The sequence below is a fragment of the Oncorhynchus gorbuscha genome, linkage group LG15 (genome assembly GCF_021184085.1).
Source record: "Oncorhynchus gorbuscha isolate QuinsamMale2020 ecotype Even-year linkage group LG15, OgorEven_v1.0, whole genome shotgun sequence".
NCBI lineage: Eukaryota > Metazoa > Chordata > Actinopteri > Salmoniformes > Salmonidae > Oncorhynchus > Oncorhynchus gorbuscha.
In genome coordinates this window covers 15,043,842-15,065,309 of record NC_060187.1, presented here as the reverse complement: position 1 = coordinate 15,065,309, position 21,468 = coordinate 15,043,842, and the positions used below count along the sequence as shown (strand labels likewise).

General features: G+C 43.0%; 1 protein-coding gene across 2 annotated transcripts; it reads right to left on the bottom strand.

The window, feature by feature from the left end:
• Positions 1 to 263: 263 nt before the first annotated feature.
• On the bottom strand, positions 264 to 21,436 carry efcab7 (EF-hand calcium binding domain 7). Of its 2 annotated transcripts, XM_046300203.1 has the most exons (14): positions 21,311 to 21,436; positions 20,914 to 21,059; positions 20,398 to 20,609; positions 16,621 to 16,707; positions 16,281 to 16,473; positions 14,607 to 14,728; positions 12,158 to 12,299; positions 10,662 to 10,771; positions 9,677 to 9,837; positions 9,053 to 9,186; positions 8,618 to 8,766; positions 8,168 to 8,377; positions 2,097 to 2,204; positions 264 to 864 (listed from the first exon to the last, which is right to left on the bottom strand). In XM_046300203.1, exons 2-14 carry the CDS (start codon positions 21,056 to 21,058, stop codon positions 784 to 786), a joined length of 1,854 nt encoding a protein of 617 aa, XP_046156159.1. In that variant the 5' UTR covers position 21,059; positions 21,311 to 21,436; the 3' UTR covers positions 264 to 783. The 2 variants fall into 2 exon arrangements, with proteins under 2 accessions (XP_046156159.1, XP_046156160.1); XM_046300204.1 differs by lacking the exons at positions 20,398 to 20,609; positions 20,914 to 21,059; positions 21,311 to 21,436 and adding an exon at positions 17,883 to 17,901.
• Positions 21,437 to 21,468: the final 32 nt, after the last annotated feature.

Below are 21,468 nucleotides of genomic sequence, written 5' to 3'. Positions count from 1 at the left end.
ACCAGGCCAGTGCTCAGTAGTGTGAAAATGGTGCAAGAACAAGTCTCCAGAGCAGTGTGGTGAACAAGGCTCCAGAGCAGTGTGGTGAACAAGGCTCCAGAGCAGTGTGGTGAACAAGGCTCCAGAGCAGTGTGGTGAACAAGGCTCCAGAGCAGTGTGGTGAACAAGGCTCCAGAGCAGTGTGGTGAACAAGGCTCCAGAGCAATGTGGTGAACAAGGCTCCAGAGCAATGTGGTGAATAGGCATCTCACAATGTCTACAAGTTAATCCATTATTTTAAATTTGAGATTTATTTTTTAGTTTTGACAGACATACGTAATAATGTAATAATGTAATATACCATATTGTTTGTAAATATGACACTTGAGCACACTTGTTAAAACACGTTACAATGCACATCATATTCGTATATAAAGGCATGTGATAAAACAATGTACTATTGCAAAATTATACACATTATTATAGGAGTCACAGTACAATGAAAATTGAGTGTTAAAAATATTATAAATCAGTACAAATATTAGTTCAGTATCATTATCTACAGTATCTCTATTATAGTTCCATTTCCATTAAAGATTTTTCAAAATCAACATAATTTCATACAATTCCATGGAAAAACACAACTACACACCACTATCAAAGGCACATGTTACATACATATAGTATTATTCATTAATTCAGTTTCCCATTGGCTATAAATAGCTGTTGGCCCACTGTCCCTTTTCTATTAGTATGTTTTATAAAGTACCATGGTAATATTAGGGTTGCTGTCTTATCACTGTTTCACTGGCATGGTATAATGCTCTCCACACAGCTGTAGGTCCACTCCTGGTGCTCGTTGATGGGCAGGACATGCTGGCACACCTGAGAGACATGACAAAGACCATTTCAAGTGAAAAACATTATTACACTTGCCCCATTGAGAAACGTGAATGCTTCTTGAAGTAACGTGTTGCTTCTGTTTCCTCTTAAGAGAGAGCAAGTGTGGTTGAGCTCTCCTTTACACCCATCAACATATGTTACACAACAGGAGAAATAGAGCATTAACTGCTCAATGGAGGTCAAATCTGTCTATTTAACATACACTATATATACACAAATGTATGTGGACACCCATTCAAATTAGGGGATTCGGCTATTTCAGCCACATCCGTTGCTGACAGGTGTATAAAATCGAGCACACAGCCATGCCTGTGCCATGCCTGTGAGCTGCCCCAGTCAACTGTAAGTACTGTTATTGTGAAGTGTAAACGTCTAGGCTTCATGAAATGGGTTTCCATGGCCAAGCAGCGTACACAAGCCTAAGATCACCGTGCGCAATGCCAAGCGTCGGCTGGAGTGGTGTAAAGCTCGCCACTATTGGACTCTGGAGAAGTGGAAACGCGTTTTCTGGATAAATGATTCACGCTTCATCATCTGGCAGTCTGACAGACAAATCTGCCCAAATGTGTAGTGCCAACTGTGAATTTTGGTGGAGGAGGAATAATGGTCAGGGGCTGTTTTTCATGGTTCGGGCTAGGCCCCTTAGTTCCAGTAAAGGGAAGTCTTAATGCTACAGCATACAATTATATTCTCGACGATTCTGTGCTTCCAGCCTTGTGGCAACAGTTTGAGGAAGGCCATTTCCTGTTTCAGCATGACAATGCCCACGTGCACAAAGCGAGGTCCATACAGAAGTGGTTTATCGAGATCGGTGTGGAAGAACTTGCCTGGCCTGCACAGAGCCCTGACCTCAACCCCATCGAACACTTTTGGGATGAATTGGAACGCCAAATGCGAGCCAGGCCTAATTGCCCAACATCCGTGCCCGACCTCACGAATGCTCGAACATCTAGTGGAAAGCCTTCCCAGAAGAACGGAGACTGCTATTGCAGCAAAGGTGGGACCAACTCCATATTAATCCCCATGATTTTGCAATGAGATGTTAAACGAGTAGGTGTCCACATACTTTTGGTCATGTAGTGTACATCCCACAAACTATGAAGCCTAAAAATAATGATAAACTAACATTTTGCTGAATCAAGCAGAAGAAAGAATAGGAGACAGCTCAACCTCTGTCCTATGGGACAGTGTGTTCTGTGAGTACAGTATCTCACCATCTTGGTTCTAGCAGGGACCTCCACAGCGAACACACTCATCCCTCTGCTGCTGCTGCAGTTCTTACTCTGCTCGTTGTTCACGTGCACCGTCACCTTCTGGTTGGTCTGCAATAGTATAGAGGGGAGATTTTACATGAACTGTTACATAAAGAACAATAGGTAATGTCATGGTAGCCTGGTCAAGCCAGACTGAGTCTTTAGCCCATTGCGAGTGCAGCGTTTAGTCTGGTTTAACCAGGTTAACATGATGGCCCAGGGTCTGGGGAAATGGGCTGGTGGTAGCCTAAGTAGGTGGACAATTCAAACGAGTTCATATAACCATGCATATGGATTGCTACATTTCCTTTACGAGCTGTGATACCAAGCTTGCTACAGTATTTCCTTACTAAACACTCCACCCAGACCCTTCACTGTTGGCTACAGTATTTCCTTACTAAACACTCCACCCAGACCCTTCACTGTTGGCTACAGTATTTCCTTACTAAACACTCCACCCAGACCCTTCACTGTTGGCTACAGTATTTCCTTACTAAACACTCCACCCAGACTCTTCACTGTTGGCTACAGTATTTCCTTACTAAACACTCCACCCAGACTCTTCACTGTTGGCTACAGTATTTCCTTACTAAACCCTCCACCCAGACCCTTCACTGTTGGCTACAGTATTTCCTTACTAAACCCTCCACCCAGACCCTTCACTGTTGGCTACAGTATTTCCTTACTAAACCCTCCACCCAGACCCTTCACTGCTGGCTGCTTTCACTACTAAGCTAATTTGAAAAAGTATAACACATACCTCCTACAGTATAGTATTACCAGGTACATGGAGAAAAACAGTCTACTAAATCAAAAAGAAACTGCAGCACTCTGATGATCTTAATGCTCCACACAAACTATTCTGCCCACTATGTGTGACCATTAATGCTCACAGTGTGGATCCTGTTGCCATGTGAATGGTGGTGTAAGATGCATATCAATTACAGCATTATGTGATAATGGACTCACTCCTCAACAGTTCTAGACTAGCAGCAATGTATGACGTTGGAGGTCTAATGTACACACATTTCTCAAATCAAATGTTATTTTTTACATGCGCCAAATACAACAGGCGCAGCAGACCTTAGCATGAAATGCTTACTTACAAGCCCTTGACCAACAATGCAGTTCAGAAAATATTTACTAAATAAACTAAAGTAAAACTTTTTTTTTTTAAAGTAACACAGTAAAATAACAATAACGAGGCTATATACAGGGGGTACCGGTGCCGAGTCAATGTGCGAGGGTACAGGTCATTTGTACATGTAGGTAGGGGTAAAGTGACTATGCATAGATAATAAACAGCAAGTAGCAGCAGTGTAAAAACAAAGGGGACGGGCATTTATTTAATTGTTCAGCAGTCTTATGGCTTGGGGATATGGGCCTTTTGGACCTAGACTTGGCACTCCGGTACCACTTGCCGTGCGGTAGCAGAGAGAAGTCTATGACTTGGGTAACTGGAGTCTGACAATTCTTTGGACCTTCCTCTGACACCACCTAGTATCTAGGTCCTAGATGGATGTGATGTACTGGGACGTATGCACTACCTTCTGTAGCGCTTTACGGTTGGATTCTGAGAAGTTGCTATACCAGGCGGTGATGCAACTGGTCAAGATGCTCTCAATGGTGCAGCTGCAGAACTTTTTGAGGATATGGAGACCCATGCTAAATCTTTTCAGTCTCCTGGGGGGAAAAAGGCATTGCAGTGCCCTCTTCACGACTGTCTGGGTGTGTTTGGACCATGATAGTTGGTTGGTGATGTGTAAACCCTCGATCCTTTCCACTACAGCTCTGTCGATGTGAATGAGGGGGGGGGGGGGGGGGTGTTCGGCCCTCCTTTTCCTGTAGTCCACGATCACCTCCTCTGTCTTGCTCACATTGAGGGAGAGGTTGTTGTCCTGACACCACACTGCCAGGTCTCTGACCTCCTCCCTATCGGCTGTCTCATTGTTGTCGGTGATCAGGCCTACCACCATTGTGTCGTCAGTAAACTTAATGGTGTTGGAGTTGTGCTTGGCTAAGCAGTCGTAGCTGAACAGAGAGTACAGGAGGGGACTAAGCACACACCCCTGAGGGGCCCCAGTGTTGAAGATTAGCGTGGCAGATGTGTTGTTGCCTACCCTTACCGCCTGGAGACGGCCCGTCAGGAAGTCCAGGATCCAGTTGCAGAGGGAGGTGTTTAGTCCCAGGGTCCTTAGCTTTGTGATGAGCTTTGTGGGCACTATGGTGTTGAACGCTGAGCTGTAGTCAATGAACAACATTCTCACGTAGGTGTTCCATTTGTCCAGGTGGGAAAGTGCAGTGTGGAGTGCGATTGAGATTGCGTCATCTGTGGAACTGTTGTGGCGGTATGCAAATTGGAGTGGGCCTTGGATTTCCGGGATGATGATGTGAGCCATGACCAGTCTTTCAAAGGACTTCATGGCTACCAACGTGAGTGCTACGGGGCGGTAGACATTTAGGCAGGTTACATTCACTTTCTTGGGCACAGGGACTATGGTGGTCTGCTTAAAACATCTAGGTATTACAGACTCGTTCAAGGACAGGTTGAAAGTGTCAGTGAAGACACTTGCTAGTTGGTCCGCGCATGCTCTGAGTACACGTCCTGGTAATCCGTCTGGCCCCGTGGCCTTGTGAATGTCGACCTGTTTAAAGGTCTTCCTCACATCGGCTATGGAGAGCGTGATAACACAGTCGTCCGGAACAGCTGGTGCTCTCATGCATGTGTCAGTGATGCTTGCCTCGAAGCAAGCATAAATCAAATCAAATGTATTTATATAGCCCTTCGTACATCAGCTGATATCTCAAAGTGCTGTACAGAAACCCAGCCTAAAACCCCAAACAGCAGGCAATGCAGGTGTAGAAGCACGATGGCTAGGAAAAACTCCCTAGAAAGGCCAAAACCTAGGAAGAAACCTAGAGAGGAACAAGGCTATGAGGGGTGGCCAGTCCTCTTCTGGCTGTGCCGGGTGGAGATTATAACAGAACATGGCCAAGTTGTTAAAATGTTCATAAATGACCAGCATGGTCAAATAATAATAATCACAGTAGTTGTCGAGGGTGCAGCAAGTCAACATCTCAGGAGTAAATGTCAGTTGGCTTTTCATAGCCGATCATTAAGAGTATCTCTACCACTCCTGCTGTGTCTAGAGAGTTGAAAACAGCAGGTCTGGGACAGGTAGTACGTCCGGTGAACAGGTCAGGATTCCATAGCCGCATGCAGAACAGTTGAAACTGGAGCAGCAGCACGGCCAGGTGGACTGGGGACAGCAAGGAGTCATCATGCCAGGTAGTCCTGAGGCGTGGTCCTAGGGCTCAGGTCCTCCGAGAGAAAGAGAGAATTAGAGAGAGCATACCTAAATTCACACAGGACACCGGATAAAACAGGAGAAGTACTCCAGATATAACAAACTGACCCTGGACACAAACTACTGCAGCAGTTAGTCTTTTCCTGGAGGCTGAGACAGAAGTGGTCAGGAGACACTGTGGTCCCATTCGATGATACCCCCAGACAGGGCCCAACAGGAAGGATATAACCCCACCCACTTTTCCAAAGCACAGCCCCTACACCACTAGAGGGATATCTTCAACCACCAACTTACCATCCTGAGACAAGGCCGAGTATAGCCCACAAAGATCTCCGCCACAACACAACCCAACCCAGGGGGGTGCCAACCCAGACAGGAAGATCACGTCAGTGACTCAACCCACTCAAGTGACGCACCCCTCCTAGGGACAGCATGAAAGAGCACCAGTAAGCCAGTGACTCAGCCCCTGTAATAGGGTCAGAGGCAGAGAATCCCAGTGGAAAGAAGGGAACCGGCCAGGCAGAGACAGCAAGGGCGGTTCGTTGCTCCAGAGCCTTTCCGTTCACCTTCAGACTCCTGGGCCAGACTACACTCAATCATATGACCCACTGAAGAGATGAGTCTTCAGTAAAGACTTAAAGGTTGAGACAGAGTCTGCGTCTCTCACATGGGTAGGCAGAGCATTCCATAAAAATGGAGCTCTATAGGAGAAAGCCTTGCCTCCAGCTGTTTGCTTAGAAATTCTAGGGACAATTAGGAGGTCTGCGTCTTGTGACCGTAGCGTACGTGTAGGTATCAGAAAGATAGGTAGGAGCAAGCCCATGTAATGCTTTGTAGGTTAGCCGTAAAACCTTGAAATCAGCCCTTGCCTTAACAGGAAGCCAGTGTAGGGAGGCTAGCACTGGAGTAATATGATCACATTTTTTGGTTCCAGTCAGGATTCTAGCAGCCGTATTTAGCACTAACTGAAGTTGATTTAGTGCTTTATCCGGGTAGCCGGAAAGTAGAGCATTGCAGTAGTCTAACCTAGAAGTAACAAAAGCATTGATGAATTTTTCTGCATCATTTTTTGACAGAAAGTTTCTGATTTTTGCAATGTTGCGTGGATGGAATAAAGCTGTCCTTGAAACAGTCTTGATATGTTCGTCAAAAGAGAGATCAGGGTCCGGAGTAACACAGAGGTCCTTCAGTTTTATTTGAGACGACTGTACAACCATCAAGATTAATTGTCAGATTCAACAGAAGATCTCTTTGTTTCTTGGGACCTAGAACAAGCATCTCTGTTTTGTCCGAGTTTAAAAGTAGAAAGTTTGCTGCCATCCACTTCCTTATGTCTGAAACACAGGCTTCTAGTGAGGGCAATTTTGGGGCTTCACCATGTTTCATTGAAATGTACAGCTGTGTGTCATCCTCATAGCAGTGAAAATTAACATTACGTTTTCGAATTACATCCCCCAAGAGGTAAAATATATAGTGAAAACAATAGTGGTCCTAAAATGGAACCTTGAGGAACACCGAAATTTACAGTTGATTTGTCAGAGGACAAACCATTCACAGAGACAAACTGATATCTTTCCGACAGATAAGATCTAAACCAGGCCAGAACTTCTCCGTGTAGACCCATTTGGGTTCCCAATCTCTCCAAAAGAATGTGGTGATCGATGGTATCAAAAGCAGCACTAAGGTCTAGGATCACGAGGACAGATGCAGAGCCTCGGTCTGATGCTATTAAAAGGTAATTTACCACCTTCACAAGTGCAGTCTCAGTGCTATGATGGGGTCTAAAACCAGACTGAAGCATTTCGTATACATTGTTTGTCTTCAGGAAGGCAGTGAGTTGCTGTGCAACAGCTTTTTCTAACATTTTTGAGAGGAATGGAAGATTCGATATAGGCCGATAGTTTTTTATATTTTCTGGGTCAAGGTTTGGGCTTTTCAAGAGAGGCTTTATTACTGCCACTTTTAGTGAGTTTGGTACACATCCAGTGGATAGAGAGCCGTTTATTATGTTCAACATAGGAGGGCCAAGCACAGGAAGCAGCTCTTTCAGTAGTTTAGTTGGAATAGGGTCCAGTATGCAGCTTAAAGGTTTAGAGGCCATGATTATTTTCATCATTGTGTCAAGAGATATAGTGCATAAAAGGCATTTAGCCTGTGTGGTTGGCTCACGTCACTGAGCAGCTCGCAGCCTGGTTTCCCTTAGTAGTCCGTAATAGTTCGCAAGCCTTGCCACACCGACGACTGTCAGAGCCGGTGTAGTAGGCTTGTAAAGAATTCCCTACAGGTCAAATTTACATACAGAAATATGTAAAAACAGACTTGGTTGAAAGCGGATCAGATAAATGAAGATACCTCCATGTTTTTTTCTTCAACAGGCTAGTGTGTATCAAAAATCTGAAGGAATCACAATTTATTTTACCTTTATTTAACTAGGCAAGAACAAATTCTTATTTTTAATGATGGCCTAGGAACAGTGGGTTAACTGCCTTGTTCAGTGGCAGAACGCCAGATTTTTACCTTGTCAGCTCGGGGATTCGATCTCGCAACCTCTCGGTTACTGGCCCAACACTCTAACCACGAGGCAACCTGCCACCCCATAGAGCTCCACAATCATCAGAGTAAATACAGAACATCCCCTCTAGTGGCTGATCATCTTGTTGGTTCAATAAAACCTCTGAAAACACAATGCAAAAAAATCCAATAGTATTTCTTCTAGTCCTTCACCTTGTTGGCGATGACGGTGGAGATCCTATGTTCTCCTCTGTAGGTGTAGAGCAGGACGTTCTCCTGACCCCTGAGGGTTTTGACCTCTGACCTGGCCGTGATGGACCTCTGCAGGGCTGTGTTCAGGATCCTGTGGCCTGACTCCAGACTGACCGGCTGCAGAGTACACTGACCCTCCTCACAGTAAACATCTATCAGGAACGGACATGCCTAGGGGAGGATGAGAAGGATGAGAAGGATGGATTTATTTATACTGCACTTGTTAGACAATATTGTTAGTCAATTTGTGATGATTCAATGGATGTATGTATTAGTCTGATATTTGATGTGCTATGGTACTGCTGAGTGCTACTGCTCTGTGTGCTGCTACTACCAGCAGCTAATACACACAAAGGATCAGTGTGTGTGTGTGTGCGTGTATGTGTGTGTGTGTCTAGCACTAGGACCCACCTCCACCATCTCCAGATTGCGGTTGTAGCCCATGGCCTCCAGCGTTACCCAGAGGTCTGTGGGGTCTCCCCCCCTCTCGCTGGCCTCCATCAGGTTGAGCTCCATGAAGCCCTGACGACTGAGCTGGTTCTTCCGGGTGTCAAAGTTCTCTGGGAAGGAGTCACATAGAGGAGTCATGAACCACTTGAAGAATCAATTGAACCACATTCAACTAATACACCGGACAGGTAGTGTGTTCTTTAAGGCCGAGTCAAAATGCCATCAGACTCAATCTAAACAATAATCATTTCATTTTCAAAACAGCCTGGTTTGACTCTAGCCAAAGCATTGATTAAAGAAAACACGATCAGCACGAAGCTGGAACAACACATGACCTGGTGGCATACGATAGCAGTCTACTATATTATCCATTTGTATAGATCAGGTATATTTCACCTTTGCAGACAGCCCATGCTTCCTCATCACAGTTCTCTCCACTGGTCCTGAGCTCAAAGAAGTTGTACTCCTCCAGACTGAGGAGGCCGTTCCCATCCAGGTCTATCACCTCAAAGATATCAGACAGCGCCCCCCTGTGTTAGGAAGGAAGCATTGTCCAGGTCAGCTCCTGTCTGAATCCTCTTCATAGATATAGAGCGGCACATTTGATATGTACTGTGGACATTAATACACAACATCTGGCACCTTTCACAATAATATAAATATTTTGCCTCTGATAATGAGTTTAAGGTTCACATTGTACAGGGCAACTACTAGGGCCAGGACGATACCAGTACTGCTATACTTATTAGTATCGTGGCAAGGAAACAAAACATGAAGCGGCCCTAATGTTGGAAACAAACATCATTATGTTGTCTTCCAGAGTCAAATGTATTTATTTTCTAACCTATAGCACACAATACTTTACATACAGCAAGTTTTTGAAGGACCAAAGACTTTGGTCTGCTTCGAGTGTTTTCATTTTGCAATGGAAAAAATATAGTGATACTGGTATTAATACTATATAATATTACTCCTCATCATTTCTAGCAGGTGTGTAACAGTTAGGGGTGTACAACTCACCTGAAGTCCCTAGTGAGGTCCAGCTCCCCCGTGTCAGTCCTGTTGACCAGCGTGACAGGTTTAGACACACTCTTCCTGGTCCTCTTCCTCAGCCTACAGCTCGTGGTGAAGGGAAGGAGGCAGTAGGTACCAGCACTCAGCTCCCCCTTCCAGCAACACTTCTGTTTTCAGGAACAATGTTTGTTAGGGTTTTCAATTTAAGTTTTGTACACAATCACTGGAGATGAACGGTATCACAGCTGGCCACTAGAGGCCAGTAAACATTTGAAAGAGACAGTTTGAAAGGCTATTCTCATACTATACTTAAGCAATAGGCATGAGGGGGTGTGATATATGGCCAATATACCATGGTTAAGGGCTGTTTTTAGGCACGACGCATCACTAAGGGCTGTGCCTGGACACAGCCTTTAGCCGTGGTATATAAACCATATACCACAAACGTCTGAGGTGCCTTATTGCTATTATAAACTGGTTACCAATGTAATTAGAGCAGAAAAAATAAATATTTTCTCATAACCGTGGTATACGGTCTAATATACCATGGCTGTCAGCCAATCAGCATTCTGGGCTCAAACCAACCAGTTTATAATTCAAATTAGAGGTTTTCACAGGTCCAAAAAGTTGCACCCGGACAGGCCGGAGGACAATTAGACCCTAACGGATCTGGGTCTCGACCAGACTCGATTGGACCGGAGTGACAAAACAAAAGTATGTTCATCAGTCAAGCTGGCTAGGCCTTCTAGAAGTCAATAAATTCACCTTGTTAGAGTAAAATAAATATGCTATGCAGAACCGTGGTCGATAATCAAACAGGACACGTCCCGGACCAGAGGAACAAGTTAGAATTTCAGACCCGAATCTAATCGAGTCCACCCGGACCCATGAAGACCTCTACTACAAATATACTCTCTCGCTCTCTAAATTGGAGGTTGTTTCATTTGAAAATGGTCATCATGCATGACATTTACAATAATTAAGGACTGACCTCTTTGTCTCTTGACTCAGTGAAACACACCAAAGTGGAGTCCTCTTTAGTGTCTTTTCCTGACACCACAAAGACAGCTGTGTCCACCGACATCCAGGATGAGGGCTTTTCTAAGAAACAGGACAAAAAGGTTACATTCCAAAAAGGTTACATTCCAAAAAGGTTACATTCCAAAAAGGTTACATTCCGGTCCTCAATTGCAAATATCAAAACATTGGGGGGGTCTGATGGTCAGGGTTGGGGAGTAACAGATTACAATAAAACTAACTGTAATCTGTTACCAGCTAAAATATCTAGGATTACTTTTAAATTCAGAAAGGATGTTTGCAAAAAAAAATTTTTATGACACCTTTCTATTCTCAATGACATTCAAATCAGCATTGAAAAAAGGCTCAAGTTTAAGTTTGTTCCCCCGAAGCGAGTCTGACCACAAGTCACAGACCACTATGATGACACACAGAATGTGTTTGATAGATCACGGGAAAAGAGCTGGATTAAGGCTTTTGCAGGATCCAGTCCAAGCTACGTCTTCCAATGGTGTAACTGCTGGCGGCATCCAAAGATTATACATCCAATTTGAATAAACGCTTGGAGGCATGGACGACAGCAGTGGTGTAGCTGACAGGCGATCTGGATATCACTTATTATTGATACAGTATCTACAGTATCTACATAGCGCAATGATGTGGTGCTCCCGAGAGGCGCATCAGTCTAAGGCACTGCATCTCAGTGCTAGAGGCGTCACTACAGACCCTAGTTCGATTCCAGGCTGTATCACAACCAGCCGTGATTGGGAGTCCCATATGGTGGCGCACAATTGGCCCAGCGTTGTCCAGGTTAGGGTTTGGCTGGGGTAGACCGTCATTGAAAATAAGAATTTGTTCTTAACTGACTTGCCTAGTTAAATAAAGGTGAAATAAAAAAGAAATAAAACATGTGAATCAAACTGTTGCTCACTCATTTAGCTATTTGGGCCTTACAGATTGTGGGCGTATGTGTATTTTAACACAATAATGGTTGAATTGAGGAAGTTTAAGGTGCCTATAAATCCTTGTTTTTTGCAACCAGTGGACAGCCAGTGAAAAACAAGCGGTCCACGTGGATCCTAGCCTATGGAATACAAGTTTGAGGGAGTGTCTCTCTTCTAAACTCCTCCATGGTATTGTGATCCATACTGTCAAAAACTAGTTGAATTGAAGACCACGAGTGGGGATTTTATTGCTCAACACATTTTTTACTGATTTAAAAAAACAAAAAAGTCCATAGGCCTAATGGCTAAAGTTGAGAGTCTGATGGTGAGGTAGACTTACCAAGTCTCTGATGGTGAGGTAGACTTACCACGTCTCTGATGGTGAGGTAGACTTACCACGTCTCTGATGGTGAGGTAGACTTACCACGTCTCTGATGGTGAGGTAGACTTACCACGTCTCTGATGGTGAGGTAGACTTACCACGTCTCTGGCTAAGGTTGAGAGTCTGATGGTGAGGTAGACTTACCAAGTCTCTGGCTAAGGTTGAGAGGTCTGATGGTGAGGTAGACGGTGGCTGTCTGGGGGACGGTGAGACGGTATTGCAGGGACGTGATGCCTCCATCCTCCTCAAGGAAGAAACTGCCCTTCATACAGGTGTGATGCCAGTCCTGGCAAAGGGGAGATGTTTTTTTATTATCAAACACTGCTTTAATATCCCAGTGGGCCTTTTAACTGACATAATGTATGAAAAGCTCACAGAATGGCCTACAATCCTTGAACAATGCATTAGTGCAGGTGGTTTCAAAACAGGAGGAAACCGACACCCTGAGAAGTAAATATTAAAGGGATGCATCATGTTGAATTTGTAACAAATATAAATGATAACTCACTTGGAAATCCGTTAAACAGACAGATATAAATGGGCATGATGGCCCCACATTAAGTATGCTAATTCAGAGAGCATATTCACAATGTTATGCTTCCGCACCTTGCTTCAGTACCCAACACCAACAAGTAGACCACTAAATACAACCACCAGATGGCAGGATGGAGACAACAGCTTGAAAACAAAGGCCTCATCTAATGGGCCAGATTATTGGAAAATTGCATTGCTTTGATATATATATTTTTTCAACAAAATAGTTTAAATAGTTGTCCTCCCAAAACATAACGTGATTATTGAACAATGTTTATGAATTCCATTTTTTTGTTCCCGCCTGCTTTTAAAATCTCTATTACAACTGTGATCAGAATCACCTTTATTCGACAAGTACATTTAAACACACAACATTGTTGGCCTAATATTTGGGAAATTGTATAATTTGAAAGAGAGCACAAACATCCATCCCAGATGCAGATATGTACAGCATAAAAGCTCTCTCATTCCTAAACCATAGAAGACACATTCAATGAAACACAACTGCTGGTGGTCCTTACAGTCTGGAATGGCATCTTTTTAGGTGACCTGTCAATCACCAAGTTAAAGAAACAAACAAACTGTGTCTGGACAAAAAAAAAAAAAAAGAGTCAGCTCTTAAAACCAAAGCTATTTCCTCAAAGTATTTATGTTAGGTTGTAAAACATACAGTGGATCAAACCATAGAAGTCCCAATATCAAATCAGGCCACCTGCCCCGGGCGCATGTCACATCCACTACTTTAAGGGGTCTGAAATAATTCCCCCCCACAGAGAGAGATCAGCTTCAGCCCAATACAGGCCCCTGTCACTCAGTCACTCTACTCTGGCCCCAGCACTAATTTACATGGCATCTTGAGGGCCACAAGGTTTCTTGCCTCCCTTTAAAACACATTCTTACCTTCCCTAAGACATGGCTCTAGACAGCCTTACCCATTCCCAACGATCAACCCAGAACAGGCCTGGAGCAACATACTGTACAATGAGGACCTTCCAGCAGGTAATCTCCAGACACACATTGTTTAACCTTCTCCTCCATCTGGCACTTTCCAATTACACTCCTCTGACCAGGAAGGTTCAGGGAGCACAGCTATTGTTTTTCTCTCTTTTGTTTTGTTGCAGTAAAGAAAACGAGCCATGGTGAAGTCAAAAAGAGTGCAAACAAAGAGAATGGGATCAATACCAACACTCTATACTTATCGACTGACCCAGAGTAAATTTGCCACCAAAAGGCATCACACAACGACAACAAAATAGCAACAACAATGCTGCCTGGCTCCAGGCCCTGATATCTACTAGTGGACTAACACCAGAGCAGAGCAATGGACTTCAGGGCTGTTACTGAAGGGACCTAAGGTGGATCCTTGCTCTGCTCCGATATGAGTGGGTAGGCCTAATGGGTGCACAATGAGGAACTCAGGAGGAGAACTCAAAGACAAAAGACCCCGATCTTGGTCTAACTGCAGTTACACTACTGTTCAAAAGTTTGGGGTCACTTAGAAATGTCCTTGTTTTTTAAAGAAAAACACATTATTTGTCCATGAAAATAACATCAAATTGATAATGCGCCTCTCTACACCTTTGTAGATATTCCATTAAAAATCTGCCGTTTCCAGCTTCAATAGTCATTTACAACATTAACCATTTTTAAAATTTTATTTTACATTTATTTAACCAGGCAAGTCAGTTAAGAACAAATTCTTATTTTCAATGACGGCCGAGGAACAGTGGGTTAACTACAGGGGCAGAATGACAGATTTGTACCTTGTCAGCTCGGGGGTTTGAACTTGCAACCTTCCGGTTACTAGTCCAACGCTCTCACCACTCAATTTGATGTTATTTTAAATGGACAGAAAATGTGCTTTTCTTTCAAAAACAAAGACATTTCTAAGTGACCCCAAACTTTTGAACGGTAGTATGTATATACATCGTCCCAACCGTCTCTCGGACAATTAATTATTAAACCACATTATTTCTGTCAGAGAAAACAGACAGGTTAACCATAACCCAGTGTGTGATCGATGTACATGTGAGTCCAGACTGTTCCAGGGCTGTAGTACCTGTATAGATGTGGGCTCTGCCAGCTTGACGCTCTTAGTGTTGCTGGCTGCCATGGTGATGGCGTTAGACAGTGACGACCGTCTACTGCGAGCTGAGGAGGGCCGGGACGACGATCTGCTGTCTGAGAAACATACAGACACACACAGGAGAAACACATCTGTAACTTAAACAGATAAACCCAGCTAGAAGAAACCCACCAGAAACCCAGACTTGGGCCAAGGACACCTGAAAAATATGAGCTACTCAAGCACCATCATTAAAATGTGAGACGTGATCTCAAGTTCAAACACGTTAGTTAGTTCATTTGTAGAGGCATTCTAAATTACAAATTGTGCAATCACAGTCCTTCCAATCCATTATCTTGTACAACTTTCCCTCCATTGCTAATTAAAAACAGGAAATATAAATTCAATAATCTAGGGCTTGATTGTTTCTCAGACCATCGAAGAGAGATGCAGAGTAATGTGATCCGCTATACCATCTTAACATACCAGTTAAATGAATGGCTCCACTATTAAGGTATTTGTCAAAGATCTAATGTGTATTAATCACAGGGATCTATTTTAAAGGACCAAATCACAACTGTTTAGGAAAACGGAGACAATGATGTATTGTTGAAATTGAAATTTAACCAAGCTGTTTTATGTGGGGGTAAAAACAAGACTTCTAGTCAGAAGAAGCTAGTCTAACAACACCAGTTTAAAATCCACTCCAAATAACCAGTCAAAACATTTGAAGCACAAGAAAAGCCTCACATGGCCTTGGTCACATGCAGACTGTGTCAGAAGCGTGTTAACACGTAAAGGACAGATAAATCAATAGATGGATAATCCAGCCAGTATCTCACAACTCATTTATTTTTGCAGCTCTGGTTAGAGAGGCCTTCCCCTAGATGACTGTTTAATCCCTCATGGTCTCAGAGAGCAGTTGAGGGATCTCCCCAATCAATAACATGAACACAGACTGACCACTTAAAGCAACCCACTCCATCTTCCCATCCCTGGCCCACCCTGCCTGGCCCTAGCTCAGACCTGGGTTCAAATACTATTTGAAATCTTTCAAATACTTTTAGCGTTCGCGTACGCCTGACTGGAGCGCCAGATGGGCGGGGTCTGCAGTTTTGCAATGTCTCTATTGGTTCCATTATGCCAGGCAAACTCAATTACATCCAGTTAAAGTATTTGAAATTATTTCAAATAGTATATGAACCCAGGTCTACACTGGGTCTCTCAGTGGGGGACGTTACACACACACACACCCCTCCCAATTCTCCCTCTGTTAACCTACCTCATAATGGAAGATATGATTACCTAAATCACAATGCTTTAGAATCCCCTCCCTACAAACAAACTGGTGTAATGGTGTGGAGATGATGATCCATGGAGTGTCTTAATGAGGTGATTTGTCATCAGGGGAGGAAAATCAATCAATAACAGACCTATTACTTATTCCTTAACACTACTCCAGAAGAGAGTACTTATAGGCTGTGTGTGTGTGTGTGTGTGTGTGTGTGTGTGTGTGTGTGTGTGTGTGTGTGTGTGTGTGTGTGTGTGTGTGTGTGTGTGTGTGTGTGTGTGTGTGTGTGTGTGTGTGTGTGTGTGTGTGTGTGTGTGTGTGTAAACATGCATAGTACTGTTCTAGGCTAGCACTCCTCTACCAGAGATCTGTAGTACCTTTCTTCAGTGTGATGTCCGGCTCGGTTTTGTGAGGTGGCTGGGGGACAGTCACAGCGGTGGACGCTAAGCTCTTTGGAGGGCTGTCTAACTCGTTGCCAAAGTTCTGCCTCTTCAGCTTGGCATCAGCCTCCAGTCTCTCCAGAGCTGCAATCTGACACTGCTCTGCCGTGGACTCCAACAGTCTGCAGAACTGGGACAAAAACAGGCTGTTATGTTAAGGCTGTATAATACATGAACGTGCACGCTAAAGAGTACAATTAGAGTAATACATGTAGGCCTACAGTAAAGGGCAAGGAAAAAGTATGGTAAAAATAGCAAACTCTCATCCCAATCTCACCTCGGCATAGTCCAATTTGCCATCTTTGTTGGTATCAGCTAATGAAAAAATGGCATCCACCTCCTTGGCAGCCATCTTTTCACCTCTCTAGAAGAACAAGAAAGTTAATAATAAATTTTGAGCAACATACCATTGACTCAATTGGGCCTTTGATCTCAGTGTAAGTAACTTGTGATGACCTAACACCCTTTACAGACAGACTTGTTTTTTAGAACACAATTCATACGGTCCCATTTTTACCACATTATTTTTGGGACAAGCCTTTTCTATCTCCCGTGCACATGCCAGCAACTGCAGGAGTGGGAGTAGTCGTGAGCCCATGTGGGTGGACGTCGATTTTAATAAATCCATTGAATATACACCATCACAAAGAAATACATTATTAATTTGTTCTCGGTCCTAAGAAACATTTTAAGACTAATACAATATTTTTAAAAAAAAGAATAGAACAGCATATTTTGAGTTTAATGATGTTGCTGGTCTGTGCAGCCTATAGGCTATATGGCCATCCACATGAAATTATTAGTTATTATGTTCACAGACAAGGCACGATGTTCACATTCAACATATATATTTTAGAGTAGATTAAGAGTACAATGAAATATAAACAGAATAAAATACACCAAATATTTTTCCCACACAACTTGCATCACTGCAAAGTGTGAAACCGCTTTGAGTGATAAAGTGATATTTTGAAAACAGAGCCAAAAGCAAGCCCATGATTTTTTAAATCCATGTTTAATGTCTTTCCTAACCTTCCTCCGCTTTGTTAGGAGCAGCCGCAGGACTTTACAATGAGAGTATCTTCATCATGATACCCATATAAAATAATAGCAATCTATATGTTTTCAAAAGCACACGAGTGTCGTGTCTATATTTCACAACCTCCGCAGGCTTTTGAAGTTGCCTATACGCGATCAAGCAAAATAATAGGTCTACACTTGATTTTGGCCACATTAATGCATGCTAAATGTTTCTGATCAGTGATAGATGAGGAAACAAATAGACGTGCTATACCACCTCCACTGATTTGCCCAGCCAGAGAATTAACCAAATATACAAACGACGATTCAGAGAAACAAAATCACATTGACTGATTAAGACAAGTCACAGGCTTTTGACCAGGAGTAGGCCTAGGTTACTTAGCCGCGAGTGAAGAGCAAAATAATCCACTTGTTAAGCTACACAACATGCTGGCAAAATGTTCTGTTCAGTGCTAATGAATGAACCAACTAGAGAAGATGATCATGTGCAGCACTCACCTCAACTTATTTAACATTTCCACTGCCTAAATGTAGCCTAACCAATATCCAAACTGAGATTCTGTGAAGAAGAAAAATAAATGTAACAAAAATCAGACATTTAATTTAGTTTATTTTATTTTTACAGGGACAGTGCACATTAATCAACGTTTCAGTAAAAGTGCCGGTTTTAGCCAGTCGGCTAATTTTCAACCGTAGTCCCTGGGCAGGTTATTAAAAACAATTACAATATACACAATAGCACCATAGAACAAGCAAGACATAGCAACATAGGACAAGCAAGACATAGCATATAGACAGAGCAACATAGAACGAAAAGCAGCAAAACAAAATTCATAAAAGCAACAAAGTGTTTCCACACCTCACAAGCTACAGACAACAGACAACATGGAAAGCGGCAACACACAGCTAGGGACCATGTTCACAAATCTGATTGACCTTTAGTCAGGTCTTCAAGCATTTTGTGAAAGTGTGATATGATATGTGGTGCAGTTATGTGTGTCTGATGGCGGTGTATTCCAGACATGGGAAGCTCTCACAGAGAATGCAGATTTACTAAAGGTGCTTTTCCTTAGGGGAACTATACAGTCACCTCTCATGGCAGACCTTGTGGATCTGCTGCCATATGTCTGGGTTTTCTGTTTAACAAAAATATTGAGTGGAGGGGGAGCCAGGCCATTAAGGATCTTGAATACAAGACATGCGTCGGTGTATTGCACAAGATTTTCCCAACTCAAGAGCTCATGCTTTCTAAGGATGTGACAATGATGATGGCTATTGGGCTTCCTATCAAGCACTTTGAGAGCCTGTTTGTAGACAGACTGAATAGGTTTTAATGTTGTACAGCAAGCTTGGGCCCAACTAGTCAAGCAGTATGTTAAGTGGGGGAGTATCATAGAATTGAAGTACAGTTTTGCTACCTCTGTAGTCAAACAATTTCGTATAAATCGGAAATTAGCTAGGTTGAATTTGGTTATTTGAATTACCTTTGTCACATGCTTTTTAAAAGAGAGGTTGGAATCAAGTATGATGCCAAGGTACTTAAAATCGGATACCACCTGGAGCTTCTCCCCTGACACATAGACATCTGGCTCAGTAGCATCTGTTGCCCTCTTTGTGAAGAACATGCAAACATTTTTTTTCACATTGAGATGCAAACACGAGTCACTGAGCCACTTTGTAACCTGGACCATTACAGTAGTGAGTTCTTCTGCAGCTTGTTGTTTGCTCTTTGCATGCACATATATATCACTGTATCATCTGCATACATTTGAACTTCAGACCCAGTACAGACAGAAGGCAGATCATTAATGTACAGGCTGAACAGGAGGGGCCCCAGTATTGACCCTTGGGGCACGCCCACATCATAGCTATGAGTGGGCGACAGCTCATTGCTCACTCTGACACACTGAGTTCTGCCTTCAAGGTATGATTTCATCCATCTCAAGGCATCAGGGGAAAAGTTGAACTTGGACAATTTTGTGATGAGAATCTCATGGTTAACAGTATCAAAAGCCTTCCTTAGGTCCAGAAACACAGCACATTGATTGATTTATCAAGATGAGTCACCAGGCTTGTCTCAAAGAAGCATAAAAAGGTGCTGAAATAGTTGACCACACGCAGGTAGGCTATTCTCACTGGGCATAGATGTCAATTCAACGTCTATTCTACGTTGGTCCAACCACTGTCTGCCCAGTGAGTTGCTTCAAATGTATTAGAACAATTCGATGACTTTGGGAGTGTCAGTATAAGCAACAATTTGATGCCTTCAATTGCATCAGCCTACTTTATTTCCATATTTTCATCATTCGGTGATATTTTTTACCACAGTAATTCTTTATGGATCCATCAACTTGTGGTTAAGAAAACAGTGCAGGCATGGGTGAGGTGACATGCCTCGTGTCAACGGTATGAAATGGCTAGCTAGTTAGCGGGGTAGGTGCTAATAGCGTTTCTAATAGCGTTGCTCTGAGACCTTGAAGTAGTTGTTTCCCTTGCTTTGCAAGGTCTTCGGCTTTTGTGGAGCGATAGGTAACAATGCTTCGTGGGAGGCAGTTGTTGATGTGGTTCGAGCCCAGGTATGGGCGAGGAGAAGGACGGAAGCAATACTGTTACACTTGCAAAGTTTAGAACTGCCAGGAGGATAGTAGTAATGGCCGCTGCCTAGCAACCATCAAGAGCTTAAGAGCATAGTGCATGTTAATGCCGCCTCAGCATTACAGATACATTTCACACTAAGGCGTAGGCAGAACTTTACCACAACCATGACTAGGTCAGTTTGTGGAAATACAAGTTTATGCTTTGATACCGGCAACATCTTTCAGATACAAAGAAAAGCCGCAAAAAAGTTGGCGTGATGCTAAAGTTAGCGGGAAAACATCTTGGTTTGAAAGGTGTATAAGTTAGAGCTATTCATGTACATATCTGCAATGCATCACACTTTCATTTCAATGTATCATACTGTACCTAGAAATATCTGGATGATGTAGAATGACTTCAATGAGGCAGTACTTACTGAAGTGAGGACTATGTGTAGTTCATTGTGTGAGATATAGCCATCTCCATTAATGTCCATCTTTCTGAAGGCTCTCATCAACTCGTGCACCTCTGTCGGCCTCTCATTCTTCACTATCTCACAGAAATCATCAAAGTTCAGCTTAGTGGTACTTGGGGTCCAGTGTTTGTTGAGAGTTGCCTGGGATGGATTTCTGCCTGCCTGCTGGAGAACTAAGATAAATAGAAAAATAATGAATTGACATATTTTCATAACAGTTGGCAATGATGATGGCTTGTTGTTCAGTAGCTACAACATTTAATGGAGTGTAACTTCCACTAGATGTAGCCTATTCACATTCTAAGCAGGCAGTATTATGTGGTGGAGGAAGAATTCACTGATATGCATTATTTACTTAGCTACTGACTGTATGTGAACGTGATAATTGCTACTTCAGCCAGTATCACGCTAGCAGCTACACAAATGATTGCTCTCTGATTCTAAAACGAATGACTAATGATGAGAACGTTTACTTACCACGGCATAGCTGATGTTTGGAGCTGATACTGGCCAGACTAGACCTAAATACAGTCAGGTAGGCAGCTCTGCAGTGAATGTAGAACGTTTCCTCATCAGTACATTTCTGCATCCCGATAGACTGAGAAGATGCCTGTAGAGACATTCTGTCGGAAATATATGTGAATCACACAGTTTAGTTTTCTATCTATCTATCTATCTATCTATCTATCTATCTATCTATCTATCTATCTATCTATCGAACTTTAGCTAACCGGCTTACTTAGCCAGACAGAGAACTCAGCACTGACAGCAGCATCCAGATTCTCAAAAATATGGTGGTTCGTAATAATTCAAGTCGAACAGCAACAACTAAAACGCAACAACTAAAACGCACTTCATATGTAAAGATGTTTACCTCGTTGAAAAAATGAATGCTTCCAACAGTTTGGACCAGAAATAACGGTAGTTTAGTTGCTATGTACACAAACATTTCGCGACGCACTGAGAAAAGGACATCGGAAGGAACAAGAAATGTGAAAGGTTCCCATATATTTTCACTTATAATGTAAATAA